Source organism: Rhea pennata, chromosome 1 (genome assembly GCF_028389875.1).
Source record: "Rhea pennata isolate bPtePen1 chromosome 1, bPtePen1.pri, whole genome shotgun sequence".
NCBI classification, from domain to species: Eukaryota; Metazoa; Chordata; class Aves; order Rheiformes; family Rheidae; genus Rhea; species Rhea pennata.
The window spans coordinates 188818202-188837357 of record NC_084663.1 but is presented as its reverse complement, the minus strand read 5'-3'; the positions used below and the strand labels follow the sequence as shown (position 1 = coordinate 188837357).

Sequence of the window (19156 nt, the reverse complement as noted above, 5' to 3'; positions counted from 1 at the left end):
TTTGTTTGCATCCTCTTTACAGCCCTATTAATTTTTGATCTTTAACTTTCTTTCAAACATTATGTCACTAAAGAATCTCTTCTGTATACTTACTGATAATGTTCTTTACCTGTCTGCCCTAGAAGATGTCTGGCTACTTTTGGAACTGTAGATCTTGAAGAGCTTTAATAAAAGAGCTTTTGGCTTGTTTTTAATAATGTACCTGCCTTTACATAGGAGAAGATTTTCTGTGGTACTTGAGCTCCACTTAAACGCTATTAATTTCCCCAACTTTTCCTTAAAAATAAATTAAATAAATTACTCCATGCTGTTTGATGTAGCATCAGAAATGGATTTTTACCAATAACTATCTTTTTGTTCAAGGAAAGTGACAAAAATAGCTTTTAATGTATTACACATTCCTGTCACCACTCAAGAAAACTGGAAAACATTGTATTGATAAACATTTGCTTGCCTCTTGCATGTTTTTTTCTGTAGTAACTGATGATTCAAAAACATGAATTGAAACTTGTTGCTGAAGTCTAGTCTGTCTAGTCTAGTCTAGATTTTAATTACAGCTGTCTGGGTTCTTAAAACAGAATGCCTCACTGTAGTGTTTGAGCGCTACTTATGATGTTGCAGTCATACAGATTGTATACCATGTCCTTTGAAAAGATGTTGACAGGAAAGATGGTCTAGGGCACTTTTGCAGTTTAAGAGATTGCGATCTCTGTAGTAGAGAATGTGTAGATATATCTGAGACTACTTTAAATAAGCAAGGTCACATGCCAGATGTAATCAACTGTGGAAGCAGAGGGGGTTTCTGTGAGCTAATTTTTCTTGCCTCTTGAATGGACGATAGTACTCAATGGAGAAAATACCATGATTTTTTTTTTCCTGTCATTTCAGTCAGAGATTTCCTGTGACCTCTGCCAGGTCCCTTTGGGTAGAAGACTTCTTTTCTCATGTCAGACATCTGCAGGGTCATAGGATCATAGAATCAGTAAGGTTGGAAGGGACCTCTGGAGATCATCTAGTCCAACTCCCCCTGCTCAAGCAGGGTCATCTAGAGCACGTTAGACAGGGTTGCATCCAGGCAGGCCTTGAAGATCTCCAGAGAAGGAGACTCCACAGCCTCTCTGGGCAACCTGTGCCAGTGCTCCGTCACTCTCACAGTGAAGAAATTCCCCCTCATAGTCAGGCAGAACTTCCTGTGCTTCAATTTCTGCCCATTGCCTCTTGTCCTGTCACACGGGACAACTGAAAGGAGTTTGGCCCCATCCCCTTGACACCCTCCCTTCAAGTATTTAAAGACGTTGATAAGGGTAGAGATCTGCATCCCAACCTTGTGCCAAAGGACGGTCTTATTAATGCAGATGGATTCACCTTTTTAGAGTGCAATCAATCTGGCTTATATTAGGATGAAGTAGATACAGATTTCCATTTGATCAAATTAGTCCTTCTCTGAGTCCTGCTTTCTTTCACCTCTGCACTTGTGACATATGGACCATTCTTTCGTATCCTGCTTTGAGGATACAGTTTGCTTTGATAATGTTGATTTGAATATCTGAGATACTCTGATTCTTTAGTGTTGAATGTGCCATAGTATTTGCCTCACAACAGAATAGAATATGGCTACGTGTTTCTTTGACATAGGCATATTCAAAGACAATGTAATAAAAATATATGTTGCTTAACGTGAATATGAAGCATATAATAATCGCAATCTTAAACTAGTCATGTAAAAATACAGCATAGGCTAACGGTTTACTAGAGTTTTAAAAAGAAAAACTGCTAATAAAGGAAAAAGCATTTCTGAGAGAACTCAGAAGTTGAATTTAGATGAGGTAGGAAAGCAAAGGAATATTTTAATATCAATATCAATAACTTCATTAGTAACACTTCTTTGCCATACACTGTGATCTCTTTGCTCTTTCATTCAGCTGCACTGTGAGCAGTGCACTTGTGCCTGACGGCACTCATTGGTGGTGGCAGTGGGCAATTCTTTGTCATTTTTTCAATGGTAGCAGTGATTATTAGGTCCATCGTCTCCTGAGAACTGGTGCTGAACTATGTACTATATGGATTTACAGAAGACTGATCAGCTCTCATTACTTAATGTTAAGGAAGAGCCAGAAGTGCTTAAGGCCATTTCTGTTACTCTTAGTGGTGTTAATTACAATGCAACAAATCCAGGGTCTGTTTTGTGCGATCGTGCCAAAATATATTTATTTACTATCAAATAAAAGTTAGGTTAAATGTATTCTTTATTTACTCCATTTTGTTTGCTTGTTTGTATGTATGGGAAAGCTGTGAAATATACTGAATTATGGATCATCTTTTTAGCAGTGCTTTCTTAGGTCAATAACATGCAGCTTGTTGGGCATCTCAGAGTGGCCTAGAGCAGACCACAGTAATTCCGGGATGAAGAATAGCAGCTGAATCAGTACCTTAGTGAATATAGTTCTGTTTAAGAAAATGCACCACAAAAGACATGAAACAGCTCCCACTGTTGAGCCCATCTGCTTACATTTCTTTGGGGTTCTGTTTGTCAATACAGAAGAGGGCACTGGGGAGGGTAATGAATGATATTTGTTGAACTCTGCTAAAACTGAAATGCTTGAGCTCTGCTGAAGAATCTTGACTGTTCTATGTTGAAGCTAAGCTATTCAAGACATGTCAATTTTTTTTATACCTGTAGCTTCTTAGCTGTGATGTTTAAAGTAAGATGTATTTTCTCATTTTTTCAGCTGATATTGATGATATGAAGATATGCTACATTTTACGAGCAGGTGACAATGCCACCAGTGACATTTTTCATTTTATGGTTGAAGATGGTGGTGAGTACTCATAAGATTTTGCTTTTGTTGCTCTTGAAAGAGAAAGATCTTAAGTATAATTTGGGACTGCAAAAGCGCTGAATTTGATTAAGGAGAATCCATGTTAACTGCTGGACTGTGATTTTTTTTTAAAAAAATCTTTTCAATATCGTGGGCTGTATTTCTGGTGACTATAAATAGATGTTTTGAAGAAGTGATAACTGCCTCTTAGTTTAAAAAGAAAAAAAAAAACACACACCTCAACCTACTCTGACAGGAGAGTGAAATTCTCAAAATCCACTCAGATTTCTGGGCTTTATGCAATTTTACCTGTGTTTTCCCCATCCAGGCTCTATACACGTAAGTTTCTGAAAACCTGATGATGATGAAAACCTTCTAGATTTTCATGTGCAGTTGTGGTTGTCTGCCTCTTTTAAAAGGTTCAACTATAAAGCTGCTCTTCCTATATCCACATATACTCATTTTCCCTGATGTACGAAGCTCTTCTATCTCTGCCATGCCAGAGGGACTTTTCTTATATTAAAGATCTTCATCAGGTGACTGATGAATTCTCGTCACTGATAATATTTTGGAGGGTTGTGAAAGATGCAAGAGAAAGGAGTAAAAACAAATCCAGGTTTATTAGCTTGTAGTGTCTTCAGAGGATTTATTTATTTATTTATTTAATAAAACAGGAAAAAGGGGAGCAGTCTGAGGGGTAATCGAAACAATGCTGGCAGGCTTTTCTCCTCCAAAGTCTGTGGATATTCCTGAATGTGGATATTCCTGTGTGTGGTAGTAGGTGGCTAGATTATACCTCTTTAATATCTCTTAAATATATGCTGCATTGCTCTATGAATAACTGACGATGAGTTTTATTAATTGATTAGTTGATTTTGATTAGTTCATTTTAGCATAATGAGTTTATTAGTTGATTGAAAAATATTCTTAGGGAAAAAATATTTCACATCAGCTTATTTACAGCTCTTGTATACTCAACTTTTACTCTTTTCACAAGATATATGTCTGACTGCAGTATTAAGCTCAGTGAATATGGATCTATCCTGTCCCTCACAGATTGCACAATTATGTCACCCTCCTTTGCTGCTAGGCATAGCATGTTAAAGGCATGTTCTGCTGTTCATTGTGGTGGGCAACTGCAGAGGAGATAGTGCCTCTAGAGAAATGTGCTTGCAAATCTCTGCTACCTCAGAAAAGTAGTGAGATAAGTTTGTAATATTTGGCCTGTTTTCCTTAAATATTTTAACTGAGACATAGGTTAGAGAAATTTAAAGCTAAGGAAGGATAATGGAACAAAGGGAGAAGTATTTTCATTGTACTACTATCATTTTGTTATGACAGACGTCACCACATGGTGACATTGCACATGATTTTCAAATTCTTCTAGTAGGTGAACAAATACTCATACTCTTGATGTTTCAAAGTTTCCTGTGAGAGGAACAATTCAAGTAGAGGAAAGTTTACTCTCCGGAAACAATCTGTAGACATCAATTCTTAAGACTGAGTTGCTCCTTCAGAACCCAACATTTATGATGGTTCTCTTCCTTTATCTGAACGCTTTCCAGTGGCAAATACATAGTTTGAAATAAATAGCACTTAATATATTGAGACTCTACTGACAATTTTTATTTTACTAGAAAGCTGACCTACCATGTCTGCTGCCACAGTCTGTGTACAGTATTCTATTTTTGATAATACAAAGAATCATTATGATAATTAAGTGCTTGCTGACTTTTTTTAGAACCTTTGGAAGCTGTAAAGACATTATCAAGTTGCACATTACATAGCTAGGTGACAACATGGTACTTGCATTCCTGAGTCTCTTCAATGACACAATGAAAAATGCAGAATTGTGTTTCAGAATGTTTTGTAAGATTTGTTTGATTGAATATGGTAAATTGTATTTAAAGGGGATAAAATTGTGGTCAAAACTTTAATGTTAGACTGCTTAAAATAACTCAGGCTTATTAGCAGCGTCTTCAGAATCTATGACAGCATGAAAAATCCAGCAGGTTCTTTAACTGTTTTTCTGCCCTCCTCAGAAAAACATCAAAGCCAATGTTCTGCAGCTCAGGTGTGTTTTGGCGGAATGCTAGTGGTACCAAGACTATTGTTTTAATGTTCTTGATTTTTAAGTCAAATCCTTCTACGAGATTATAGACAAGATCAGAGTGAAAGATTCAGCACAGAGTACCAACACCTACTGCTATTGAGTTACATGTTTCAGATTTCTTCCACTTCCTGTATTAGGAATTTTGCAGTAGTAAAAAAAGTAATGATGGCCTCTAATGCTGTAAATGAATCAGATGGGTCTTCACTTAAGCTGAACTGTGCCATATTCCATAAATGATCCCACTGAAATCAGGAGAAGCTTTGGAATTCTTGATGAATGAGTATTTGTTTGTGTTATTCAGTTAATGTTATTTTGAATAAATAAATAAAAACAAATCAAGACACATCCTGTGACCTAAGCATTTGTATTTTCTAGTTCTCTTGTGTCTCAGCCAGCAGAACCTACAACACCAGTCCTAGTTCTCTTCAAGTAATGTGAATTAATGTGAATGTGCCCTCTACTTCTGGAGCTGCTCATAGAAGCAGTAAAATGCTGTCCTTTGGGTCTTCCAATATTTGTTCGTGATCTATGAATAGGACAAGATAATCATCTCTGTATCCATCTTCTGATGGTTGATCTGCTCCACTTATACACTGACTTATTTGTAAACCTGGAAGCTGTTTCCTCAGTCTCTTTTAAATAATGATAGTCTGAGGCTGTTATCTCAGCCTACTGTATGGAGACATGCCAAGTACTGAGAAGCATTAAACTGCTCTGCTGTGAGTTTCTTTTTGGATCTGGAATTTTGTTTATTCTCTTAAATGTGGCCAGCGTTTGTGGTAAGCAAGTTAGGACAACAGTAAAATAGGTGGGTAAACGAGGAGAAAAGAGCCAAGTGGGGATCTCCCAGGTCTTGGCCCTTTGCCTGTTGTTTACAGTGGGGGCAAGCTAAAAATCATGCTGCATACCAAATCATGACTCAGGATCTGAAAATATGGAACTAAAGGGGACTTGTTTACTTATTGGCCAAGTAGGAAAACTGTAGTCTAGCCAGATAGAGACTAGTTCAGGAATTATGGTTGTCTAGTGATAAATTTTTAGGTATAACTAAATAGAGCAAAAATAGGCTTGATAGGAAGAGACAGGAGTAAAAAGAAAAGCAGGCCTTTTAGGATTGCAATCTACAAGCTAAAGCATAGGCCTGATGTGTTAAAATTGCAGTCAAGTGGTTTTACCAGAAAGAAGACTGGCTGAAGTTTTAAGGTCTTAAAGATTCTTAAAGAATAATTTAAAAAGTGAAATAAATGTAACAAAATTGAGCTATTTATCAGTACTTTTTTGTATTAGAAAAGAGTCTGACTCTTCATGTTTGAGATTTCAGACTCAAGATATATAAAGCATATGTTGTGAGTCTTCCATTCCATTTTCATGATGCTTGGAACAAGAAGTCACTGGAGTGTAGGATACTGCTCTATGTGATTAAAAAAAAAAAAAAAAAAAAAAAAAAAAAAAAAAAAGAAGAAGCCATTGCAGTTCAAATTAACTGGCTTTCAGTTTTGCTTTGAATTTTGATGCATCTTAAAATAATCATGTAGAGATTTGTTGATTCTGAAAAAGTCATATGAGTCCATTTTAGCAGAACCTTGAAAAAGATTTCTCCCCGTCCTGCCCCAGAGGTTGTAAAATAGTCTCAGTTGCACCTCTTTTTCTCAAAAATGGCTTTCACATTACAGTAACAAGGTGGAAAAAAAAACCCTTCTTTTTAATAAGTGCAAAGTTATTAAGCTTATTGTTTAAATTATACAAGCTTATTGTTTAAATTATAATATTAATTCAATGACTAATAAAGGAACCAATCCTACAAAAACAGGGAAGAAAACAGAATTCTTTTCAGATGGAGAGATAGGAAAAGATAGAAATTCAGATTGATAGGTGAACTCCTGGATTGATCTGCAAGATACAAAATTGCAAAATACTGAGATTCACTAGACTGAAGAAAAAAATCAATTGAAAATACCTGAGCCTTTTAATTAGTGAAACAGATTGCCAGAGTAACTTAAATAAAAATACAATACACTTGATCAAAAATTGCAGTATCTGCAGCAACTTTGTATTATTGAGTCAGAGAAGCTGCAAGCCATCAAACACATGCAGAGAGTTGGTATTTCAGCTGTGCAAAATGGTATTGATCCATATGGAATGAAAGTTGACACAGAAATTAGCTCCAGTGTATTGAGCTCTTGTGCCTGCTTCAGAAAATGCCACACTAAAATTTCTTGTCACATCTCTTGTCGGTTATCTGAGGCATTCTTCCTATAAGAGAAACCAACAGTGAGAATACACAGTTAAAACTGAACTCCATAATTTACCTTCAATTTCTGCCCTGCTTGTCCCTTTTTCTAGTGTCATTGTAGTGTTTTGAATAATGCAAAATTAGTTGAAGTAGTTTACCTTTTTATTTTTAATTTTATGAATGGATTTTCCTGATGGTGTAGAATAAAACAAATACACCATTAAACTGGCACTAAACTCAAAGCATTCAGACAGTAACAGAGGCAAATACATCCATGTGGACAAGGCCAGACAACCAGCAATACCAGTAATGTATTGCAACTGGGGTTTTGTTTGCTGGGCATGTTTTAGCAGGGTGCTAACTGCTAGTTAAAAAGTAGTGCTTCTCTTTTTAAAGATTACAGTTACCAAATCCCAAATATTTTTTAGATATAACCTTGCTCATGACCCTGTCATTTCTTGCTAGTGTTGTGGTCATAGTAGTCTGACATATTTGCTCCTCTTCCCCCTGTATGTTGTCTGAAGCTTTTGAAGTACTGTGAACCATAACTGACCATAACCATGTTATGTGGCTCCGGTTTTTGCGGCAAGGTGCTGATGCCGTACTAAGTGGCTTGCATTATAGACTGAGTTCCATAAAAATTTCCTGTTGGGGGGTGGGGGGGGAAATAAGAGAGATTTTTAGCTGTTAACCCTGATTTGGGATCAGAACACCAAAAAAAAAAAAAAAAAAAAAAAAAAAAAAAAGTGGGGGAAACCGTTTCCTGTACAGCCTTAATTTGAATCATAATCAGTCCCATCCTCGCCTCACTCCATTCTCCGATCAGTGATGAGTGGATTCCTCTAACTGCTGCTTTAGGAGTTGAATCCTCCTTAAACTGCTAAGTGGCATCTTGCAGCATAGTGTCTTAAGGATAGAATGATTTCAGAGGGAAATAGTGACAGATTTTTATGGCTCTTCTAGGACTGCAGAAGATCAGCAGGGAAGGAAAAAGAATTTCTTTTATTTTTGCTCTTTGGAGCAGTCTTTTTTGAGTTCAAGTCGAAGTATTGCAAAGTCGAGGCTCACAAACCAGTGATTTACATCATTAGCTAAATCTCATTTAAACTTTTTGTTATAGATCCCTAAATGCCTTAGCATAGCATTGTATTTTCCTGTATTAACAGTTAGTTAAATCCTCATCGAAAAAAGTCTTTCAGAAACAGTTCCCTGAGGTAAGCCTTTAACTTCTGAGAAAACTTCATAGGCTTTTTAGAAGTATGTTTGTGCAAGAAATAATGTTAGTTAAAGAAACACTGTTCTGCTGCTTAGAAAATCTTCCACTTAATTTGTGAAATAATTATTTCATCTCTGTCGTTCTTTATTTTACTAAATATATTCTTTATTATTTTTAGGAATTTCACTATTCTAGTATGCTTTGTTCTTTTGTGAGAGAACAATATGATGCTCCTGAGTATAATTATAGAGCTAAAACAGGTGTCTGTGCTGTTTTTCAAAGTCATAACATTGATGTTTTCCAGATGAGCTATAATAATAGTGGAGGAGCAGGCATTTGGAGCTCAATAGCTGACAGTTCTTGAAGAAGCAGACTACTAAAATACCACTGGGAATTATTTGCAGCATCCTTGCTTGACCTGACATGTGACATTTGGGCACATCAGTCTTGGCAAGAGACTACATCTTCGTTCATCTTTGGCTTAAAAATGAGGGCATGGCATATTTGGCAGTACTTTCAATCATTTGCCAGCTACTGAATAGGAATCTGGTCTGCTGCCAGGCTTGTTGCTGCTATCTTGATATACTTTAGTCTGGGATCCAAACAATTTTCCACACGTCACACTTCTAACTGTAAATATTACCAGAGGATTTAAATAGTAGTTTGACACTACATTTTTTTTTTAAGGGGAGGGGGGTATTAAAAGATTACTTTGGGGGTTTCTCAACAGTGTGGCTGCACAGCCACAGCAAAATGAAGATCTAAGCAGGATAGCTAAAGGAGTGTATAGGAGTGGCTGTGTATTTTGGGCAGAGATGATTACATGGGGCATATAAAGTCATAAAGTCTCATACAGATTTACAGAAGACAATGAAAGTCTTTCCATGACTTTAGTACAAATTAGTTTGTTTTTTTGTACTAGCATTTTAGACTGGCTGGTAGAAATAAATAACTGCATTTTCAGTTTGTTCCTTAAATCTTTATTATCCAAATATATACATAGAAAAAAAGTCTGTTTTTTCCAGCTAAAATGAAATGCTTTTTGGAGAAGGATGAGGGAAAAAATTAGTTGTTTTGGCAAAGTTTTTTCTTGTTATTTATATTTATTTATTATTGTTTGGGTTCAAGAGGTAGTTTTAACCAAAAGCAAAGCTTTTCTTAGGTGTTCTCTTCCACCTAAATATTGGTTGCTTTTAACAAAAGCAAAACAGTGTAATTGATAGAATAGTTTTAGAGTACTGCTTTGGACTAGGAAAGAAAGCCAATCATGTTGTGATTACCCTTTATGTGTTAGTTAGGGCACTTCGCCCAAATAGGGAAGACTCGGATGCAATTCCCTCCTTTATCTCTTAGGATGTGAATCCATACTCCCCATCTCTAGGGTGTCCAAATAATGTGCCCTCACTTACATTCTGGGCAGGTTTATATTCATTTTCTGTTTGCCTCCCTTTTGCCTCCCCACTTTTAAATACTGTTTGGAACATGGCCATAATGTTCCAGCTTCCAAATAAGTACTGTTGCCACAGGACTACTAAATACCAAATTCTTTTTTTTTTCCCTCCTTCCCTCCTTTTTGTTGTATTTTTTTTCTGCTAACACCCATTATCTTCCACAACATAAAGCAGCTTGAACAGGCAGATTTGGAGCACTGCATTCCGGAATAATTTTTAGGCAGATGGTTTAGATCACTGCTTTGGGCAGGCTGTATTTTGGTTCTAGTTCGCTTTGAATCAGGGTCAGTAGCCTTGTCTTCCGTGTTAATAAGTATCCCAACTTTCGGGTTGCATAGGCAGAAGAGAAATGTTTTTGCACCATAACCTTGTAATAGAGATTTCTGTAACTTCTGGCTGAGATGACTTGATAAATAACCACACCTCTTGTGAAAAATATATTTGCAAAAAAATCTCAAAGCAACCAAAAAAAAATGACCAGGCTCTGCTTTTGTAACTGAATCCTGCTTGCTTTGCCCAGCTGAATAGTCAAATTGACTTAGTTTGACCTGCTCAGGTGAAAGGCAAAGAATATTGTGCTCAAGGTAGCATTCTAAGTACTTGGTAGACTTTTTACTTCAAATAATAATATAAGAGTTAAGTTGCGCTTTATACTACGTAACAAGGCCTAGCAGGCAGCAAAAGAAGAATACCAAAGTGCAATAAGATTAGGTCAAAATGCAAGTATTAAAGAGATTAAGGAGACACAGGCCCAAGTGGAAAAACTGGGAACTCTTGGGAGTAACACTGGTTGATTGCTAGTGAGATGAGACCCTACAGAAAGACATGAATTCCTAAAGTAAGTTATAATAATCCTGTGAAATAACATTGGTTATTGGTTGCAGATATTTTTGGCTGGGACAGACTAAACAGTTCTGGAGTAAAATGAAATGAGAGAAGGGACATTGGCTGCTGTTGATAAGCAGTGTTCACAGCAGCTCAGACTGGTTTCACAGCCTGTTTTCACTGAGGGATTCAAAATTGCCTTCAGGATGAGTCGAGCATTTATCACTTCACTTGTCAGTTAACAGTATATAGTCTCTGGAGTTTCCATAATGGTTCACCTGGTGAGTAGATGCATCTGGGAAGTTTCTTGATTTCTCTAAAAATGAGATTACCTTTTATTCAAGAGGGACAAACACATCTATAGTAACTGCATTTACATGAACAGCTTTCCACCAAGCGAAGTTAGTGAGTCTTAACTTATGGAAATACACCAACAATCTAGATAGATTCAAAATGGAGAAAATCTAATGAAGGCATCCATTGTAATTAAACTGTTGCATTTTCTGCATCTTAATTTAAGTCATTCTTGCTTTTGTAAGAAACACTCTCCATGGCAGTCTAGCCCACATAGCATGCAAATACATGGTGGATTTTATTGCTTCTTCATGATCTTAAATCAAAAGCTTATTTGTATTACATTATGTAATTAACTAACTTCTGCCAAATCTTCATTGTGGGCTGGCAGGCATTGGGAATGTGCCGAAACTGAAACTTTATATAATCAATGAGTGATGGGGGATTAGACGCCTCCTTTAAGAAAAGAGATCCAATCTGTGTACCTAGGATTTCCTGTATCAAATGGTTGGTATGATGAAAAGCACTCTTAGCTATGAGTTTAGATATTTGCTAATTTAGCATTACTGCAGCAGAACAATGGAGCTAGTTTAAGATAATGAATTTTATTCAGAGTTTTTGTGTGAAACTTTTTAGAAGAACTTTCTTTTAAGAAATACAATGCACTTGGAGATCTCTCTTCTGATCTGGTACTGCAAAGTGCAGCACATATAAGATTGTGAGGGCTGAAAAGGGATTTTGTTGGGAAATTAAGCTGTAAGCACTGGTATATTCATGTACTCAGCCTTGCTGAATCTTTCAATATAGGGACCACTTCCCTACCATTCTCTTCTGGCAAAAGCTTGATTTCATAAAAACACACTAGGTTTGGATGTTCAAGTTTTCCCTGAAACTACATGACTATTTTTTTTTTTTTTTTTTTTTTTTGTAATTGGCATTGAAGAATTTAAGAAGAGGAAGTTCAGAACCAGGAGTAATACAAGTAGAGTGAAAATCCTCTTAGAGTAAACCTGTGTTGTTTTTTGTTTGGGTTTGGTTGAGATGACAATGTCTTAAGTCAGTATATTGTGGCTTGGTTTCCATGGGATTTTCTTTAGTTAATCTCTCCTTTACAGACTTAACTAATTAATTTTTAGTTTTAGTAATATAAACTATTTCATTTAGCAGTTAGCACTTAGGAAGCTCTTTAAAAAGACAAATCTCCTTTTTATTTTTTTTTCTTTTCTCTCCTCTCTTTCCAGAGAAGGGCTTCAGCTTGTTTAAGTTCAAGTCATTAGTAAAACATTAATTCGTTCAACTTGATATAGCATTTTCCTGAATGTTTGCCAGGATTCCAATCTCAGTAACTTTTAATTTAAGTACCAACATAGCGCTTCTGTCACTCTGCTGTGTGATGTGTGCTTTCCTCAAGACCATAGGAATGCTGTTACCACACACCTTGCTGCCTCTTTAAAGTTTTGTCATTTGGATGGAACATAATAATTAAAGAGAGAATTATAAGAATACTGTTAAAGGCAGATTTGAAGTCTGATTCAAAGCCCAGTTCATCCAATAAGGCTTTTTGTGCCTAAAGGTTTGTGGTTTGATACTACATTAGTGAAACTGGTAAAAATTTTCATTGACTTAAGTGATTTTCATGAGCACGTCATAGAAGAGAAGTTTTCCATAACTAATAGCATTCTGTTATTTACAATCACTAAAACTCTTTTATAACTGAAAGATTTTTATTTAAGGGCCCCCCAAAGCACTGGATTTCTTATTCCAGTAAAATGTCCTGTGTTTAGGCAGAGCTTTTGAATTCAAGAACCTGAGCAACTGTAACCAGTTATATAATTTTAAGACTTGTCATCTACACTGATTAACCGCAGAAGTGCACTTTGGGCTGCTTCCTCATTACAGAAGAGGACTTCTAGTACCATGTGCTCAAGCACATATCTCCTGAGAGGACTGCACTGAGGACAGTTTGGTTAGAGATATAAGATCCTATTGAAGAGAAAGCTAGTTGAAACCTTTTAAATTTCCTTGCAGCTGCATGGTAAGCTGAACAGTGAAATGTTCTGAAATCTCCTTCTCAGGGATAGATGCTAGGCTATTGTACACGTGAAAAGATGAATCAAAATAATCAAAATTCAGTGTGGCTGGCAGATAGAAATGGCAGGGCTTCTCTAGTGGGCAGTTTAAGCAGGATTATGTCCTCGATTCGGACAGGTCCTTAAGCTGTTGTATTTGTAGTCCTAATAAATTTAAGTTTCCTCTATAATCAGTGACAGACACCTCTAGTGCGTGATTAGATTTAGAAGTGGTGCAGGAACAATTGCTGTGAATTCTAATCCAGTTCTGCCCATAATTCCTTTTTCACATGAATTTAGAATAGCATTAAACAGGGCATGTTTAAATTTTAGCGAGACTTATAGGTCAGTTGGTTGAGTAGATATATTGACTGTTTTGGGCCTTAAGCCACACATACAAAAGGAGATGAGATTACAAGTGTCCTGCTTTTACCTGATAGTTCACTGCTTATTTCATTAATACTGATACCTGTGCACAATTTTCTTCTCTGCCTTAGGAAACTCACAGGTATTTCTTACACAACTGCTTTAGGTTATTGGAGATGTGAGGTGAATCTCTTTTATTGAAGCTGTTTAATTTTGCATGGAACGAGTATTTCAAGCACAGTTAGGATTCCCTATCCCATCTCATCAAAACCAGACCCTTTTGAGCTGCTATTTAATGAGTTCTCTGCTCCAGCTAGCCCAGTAGAAAACTTTCTTTCCCCTCAGTCTTACCCTGTATGAGAGCCTAGCTCCTTATTCTCCCTGCATCTCGCCCGCCTGGGGAGTTTCCACTTACCTTTGTGTGAAGGGATTGCGCAGTTAAGTGTTCAGCTTTCTGTCCTCCAAGTCTCTATCCCAGCAACCTTTTTGTTTCCTCTGCTGTTTTTCTGCCTTCTAATTGTTGCCATAGCCCAGTTGTACCAAGAATCAAATTGCTGGGGGCTAATCAGGGGGTTATCAGGTGGCTAAGATCCTCTAGGGACAGCAGGCGCTGGGAAGAGCTGAGTTAGCCTCTGCTCCAGCACGGTCCTGTCGTTTGCACACCACTTACAAGTTTGACTGGGGCAAGGCAACAGATTGTCTTCAGCACTGTTCCACCACTGATACAACACTGGGCCTCGAGGAAGGCTAAGGTTTGTGCATGCAATTAATATATACCTTGTGCTTATTTTCAAGTATATTGTTTCAGATCGATAGAATGATCTATGAGCTGGGTTCAAATAAGTAGGACAGTTTTTACCAGCGATGGTTCTGCCTGAAGCAATACAATGTATTAATACTTGGATTTTTCCACTTCCCTCTTTTACCTGTGTAAAGAGCACTGAAAAACTCTCCAATTAGTGAATTGTTCAGATCTCAAATGGCTAGATCTGGAGCTGCCTGTCTAGGGAAACCTCACTCAACTCAGGTACCTTAAAGTTTGCTATTATGTGGGATGAATCTGTTCTTTCTTGATTAGGTATAATTTGTTACAGTTTGTTGCTTGGCTTCTACAATTGCAAGAGAATAAATCTATTTTTACCTGTGGATTTGTTTACATTTTTTATAAGAGTGTGTATGTGTAAGCTGTTTGGGATAGGGCTGCATTTCCTAACTGGAACATGCTTTTGAAATGCATGTATGCCTTGATTTTGCTTCACATGCCTTTGCTTGATGATCATGTCATCAATAGACAATGTATTGTTTTAGTCAAAAAATTAGATTCTATTCTATTCTTTTTCCTGCATCACTTCTACATCACTTCTTGTTTTGAATAGATATATTAGACTGGATGCAATGGAATGCTTTAGTTACAAAGATAAACACAAAGAGTTAATGTGGATTTTATTTTTCTTCAGCATTTGACATAGACGAGTTTTGTCATGTGTTTCTGAAACTTTCAGTCCAAACTGAGTTAATATTTTAAAAAATGAGTTTGGAGTTTTATGAGGTTTAATAAATGAGTTTTATTTGAAAAATTGCAGATTTTGTCAACTTTCACAAAAGCTGGAAAGTCTAGTTTCCTGAGTGTGCTTTGTTTCATGAGACTTGACAGTAATTACAATTCTGCTAAACAGAGTCTAAGTAGTGACTTTCCTGCTAGAAGTTTTTGAATGGTAGATTTATAAATTTCACCTGTAGCAGGACATGACACAGCCAGGGTCAAAGGTTGGAAGCTGAATGCATACTGATTCAGATTAGAGATGAGGAAATAGCTTTTTATAGTGAATACACTTAACTATTATAGCAGCATCTCAAGGTAAGGTGAATTTTCCATCTCTTGCTGTCTTCAAGAACAGATAGCTAACTGAAATACAGTCCAACTACATCCAGCACAGAGATTCTGACTGGAATTTTATGCTCTTTTAATGTGGAAGATCAAGCTAAATGATTAGAAATGCTTCTTTGGGCCTTGAAACCTACAGAGCAAGAACTCACAGAAACTCAGCTTTTACTGCTTTTACATGCAACTAGAGTCAGCAGCAAAGCTTGCTTAGAGTTCAGTAAGGAAGAGCTGAAAAGAGAACATACTGTTTGCAAAACATTCTTGTCAGTGCTGTTTTTCCAAATTCCATATTTAAGAGACAAAAAAAATCCTACTTCCTCCCTCCCAGTATCCTCAAGGAAATTAAGAAGTGGTGTTATAAGACAGGTAGAAGGACGTTTAAATAACATAACTGAGGAGTCAAGAGTTAGAAGCAAAAGTTAAAGCTGAATGGTACAGTCCTCAAAATCTAGGGATTGTTATGTATTTTCATATGGCCTCTAGTAATATTTTTGCCTAATGTGTTTTAAGAGAACAACTCATAGTCTTTACTCACCCACCCATCCACATTCTTGAAAAGTATATCTTGTTACTCTTAATGTTACCTTAACATTTTTCACCCCAGACAACTTTTCATAAAAATAAGCAGCACTTTAAAAAACCAAAAACTTTTACAAACATGCTAATTTATAAAAGCAAGTTTTTCGCAGTTAACAATTTAAATAGCTGAAAATTGCAAAATTGTATGTTATTGTTGATGTTCAAAACCACATCGTGTGCTGACTTTTTCTAAATAATATTATGTATGGCATTGGGCAGAAATTGAACCACCAGGAAGTTCCGCCTGAGCGTGAGGGGGAATTTCTTCCCTGTGAGAGTGACGGAGCACTGGCACGGGTTGCCCAGAGAGGTTGTGGAGTCTCCTTCTCTGGATATGTTCAAAACCCGCCTGGATGCAACCCTGTCTAACATGCTCTAGGTGACCTTGCTTGAGCAGGGAAGTTGGACTAGATGATCTCCATAGGTCCCTTCCAACCTTACTGATTCTATGATTCTATGATATATAGATATATATGAAATATTTTAAAGAATTCTGTGGTTTATTCTGTTCTGCTTAGTTAGATCAGGGTTAGTCTAATATCGTCAAATGAAATAACTCCCTACTTATGTAAGTGAAAATAGAACAAGCTCAGGCAGATTTTCTTTAATTTTCTCTAATTTTGTACAAAATTGTTCCCATAGAGTTTATCCAACATGCCTGATTAGTGTTGCTCAAAATACTAATTTGCCAGATCAGAATATGATTTCACCCTCATGCTGCTGGCTTTTTGCTGACACGCTGCTGCATGATACCAAATGTGATGTGAATGATTTTCTGCTTGGATTAGATCCCTAGACTACCCTGTCATATAGCTCTCCAGCAGTCTGTGCACAGTTGCATTGCTTTTCCTTAATTACGCTGCCTTGAACTGATCATCTATAAGCTAAAGGTTTTATAACCAAGCATCAATCCCTTGAGCCAGCTAGTTTCTTTGAGCTTTGAGTTTATGTAACAAGGACATTTTCAAACAGGAGATATATGTGTGTGTGTATATATATGTGTGTGTGTGTATATATATATATATATATATATATATATATATAAAATCTGTCTCTCTCATATTCCGTCTCTCTCATATTCCTTACTGTATTAAGCTGAGGTTGCTTTAGTAGGTAGCCTGGTTCCCGGCTAAGTCTTGGACTTTGAATTCCTGACATGCCTGAACTGGCTTTCTACCTGAAGAAAAGCAAGTATTCCTCCTTCCGTGCTTAGCTTTGCATAAACAATTCTTTACCCTGACCTTTGCTTATACATACTGTAATCCAGTCAGCCAACTACACTGGAAGGAAGCAGCATTTTGTTGTAAGCAGCAGTGAATTTTAAAATGTATATATACTGTACATTTGTTCTGCATAGAGAAGATTCCAAGTTTAGTGAAAAATAAATTAGTGAAGGAAAAAAGGAAATCAGGAGATTTTTTCATACTGTTAAGGAATACTTTTTGAATCAACTTTTATCTTCCGCTGTTCACAATATCTGAAATTAGAACTCTCAAGCCCAACCCACCACTTCACTGTAGAACTGATAAGAGATCATCAAGAAGCTGATAAACACAGGTTCAGGGATTAAGAGTAAAATAAAATATTTGGGGTGGGTTTTCAGTGCAAAGTGGTGCCCATGAGTAAACGTGGGCCTATGTTTTTTACATACCTTTTTTCTAGTCTTCTTTTTAAATCTTTCAATTGTTTATTCAGGAGTTTAGTAGGACTTGCCTTATTCTTTGCTAAGATGAAAAATCACTTCTTCCTTTCCTCTCCTTAAGCATACTATTCCCTCTGAGAATTCCCTTTCGGCAATGTTGTGCAGCTCTATTCCAAAATACAGGGCTGTGTGCTAAATGACATTGAATTAGGATACATAGGAGGAACAAAGGTATGATTAATAGTATGTGCTAACCTACTTGTTTTACTCTAAACTGGCTGCATAGCTTAAAAGGGGAAGCCAAGGCATGAATTCTAGCATATGTTATTCCAAGCACAGATTCTCTGGAGATTCTGGATATACTTGCTAAATAAATAGCCCACATTGACAAAATCCATGTGCCAATCAGTTCATTGCTAATGTTTCAGTACTAATCAGATGATCACACAAGCAATGCTTATGTGCTTATACCTATATCTTAATATTGCTATGTTTACATGTCTTCTCTTCGTTAGTAAGAGCTGGCCAAATTTACAGGACTTCAAGTACATTTTCCTGGGCAATTTCTTTCCTTTTTTTTTTTTTTTTTTTCGTAACACAGAGTCATTACCTAAATAGGCAAATATATTTCAGTAGTCTGCCTATTTGTTGTAACAGAATTATTTATAGCAGAAAATGCTTCTCCTCAAAAACACTGTGCTCTTTGAAATTCAGATGAAAACCAAAATGGATGAGTGTGACTTATTTTAGCTTATTTTAGCTTAGATGTCCAAAAATTATGCTTCTAAATCTATTAGACATTTTGGGATTACTCTATAGGCAACGGAGTTGTTCGTCTAGTTTATTAAGGGTGATTTATATCAGTCTTAAGATTTAAAATAGATCAGTTCAATTTCTCTTTTGGAGTGCTGGTTTCTCCATTTACTGTAAGGAGAGCCCAGGATAACTAGCACAGATTTAGACATCTACAGATAAACAGATGAATCCTACTCCTCAGCAATTTTATTAGTGAGGGCAAACTGTTAAAAATAGCATTTAAAAATAGTTCCTAAAATATCAGAATTTTGATCAAAATCTTGTAGGTGGATAAGCTATTTTATTGTTTTTAACTATGGGGTATATATCATTGGAGCTGCCTATGTTTAAATATTTGAAGTACAATATCAAATCAGCGCAAGTTCTCTTGGAGTATAATAAATATCTCCTTAGTCATTTTCCTTTTCCAAATATTTGAGTCTGTGCATTTTATTGTTAAACAAGTACCTGAATACATTGATATCAATGTGACTTTATCACTTTTGATAAAATCCTAGCTATCGTAACAGTTTGTCATCTTGCCTTCTAATACATTAATGATTTTTTTTTTTTCTAATATGATTTTAGGATCAGTTAATGTCCTTGGTTATCAACATTATGACTTTATAATTCTGCAGTCTGGTTTTCTCTCTGTATACACATTGTAATTTTCTAGAACTGAGTTATGAAACAGTAAGGAATAGTAGAAGTTAACTTTTAACTCTTAGTTGGGCAGAGTGTTAGTAATGAGGATGCTGCAATTTTTTTCATGAAGAACTTGTGATATTAGTGATAATCTTTAAACATGAGTGAGCAGCGAGGAGGCATCTTTACATATGACAAAACACTGAGAGTTCTCATACCTAGAG

General features: G+C 36.4%; 1 protein-coding gene across 1 annotated transcript in view; it reads left to right on the top strand.

Annotated features, from left to right (window-relative positions):
• Positions 1-19156, top strand: part of FREM2 (FRAS1 related extracellular matrix 2) — a 138534-nt gene that overhangs the window by 10409 nt on the left and 108969 nt on the right. Inside the window, exon 2 of the mRNA XM_062567080.1 lies at positions 2730-2819. Coding sequence (XP_062423064.1) covers positions 2730-2819 — 90 coding nt within the window. The remainder of the gene's footprint in view (positions 1-2729; positions 2820-19156) is intronic.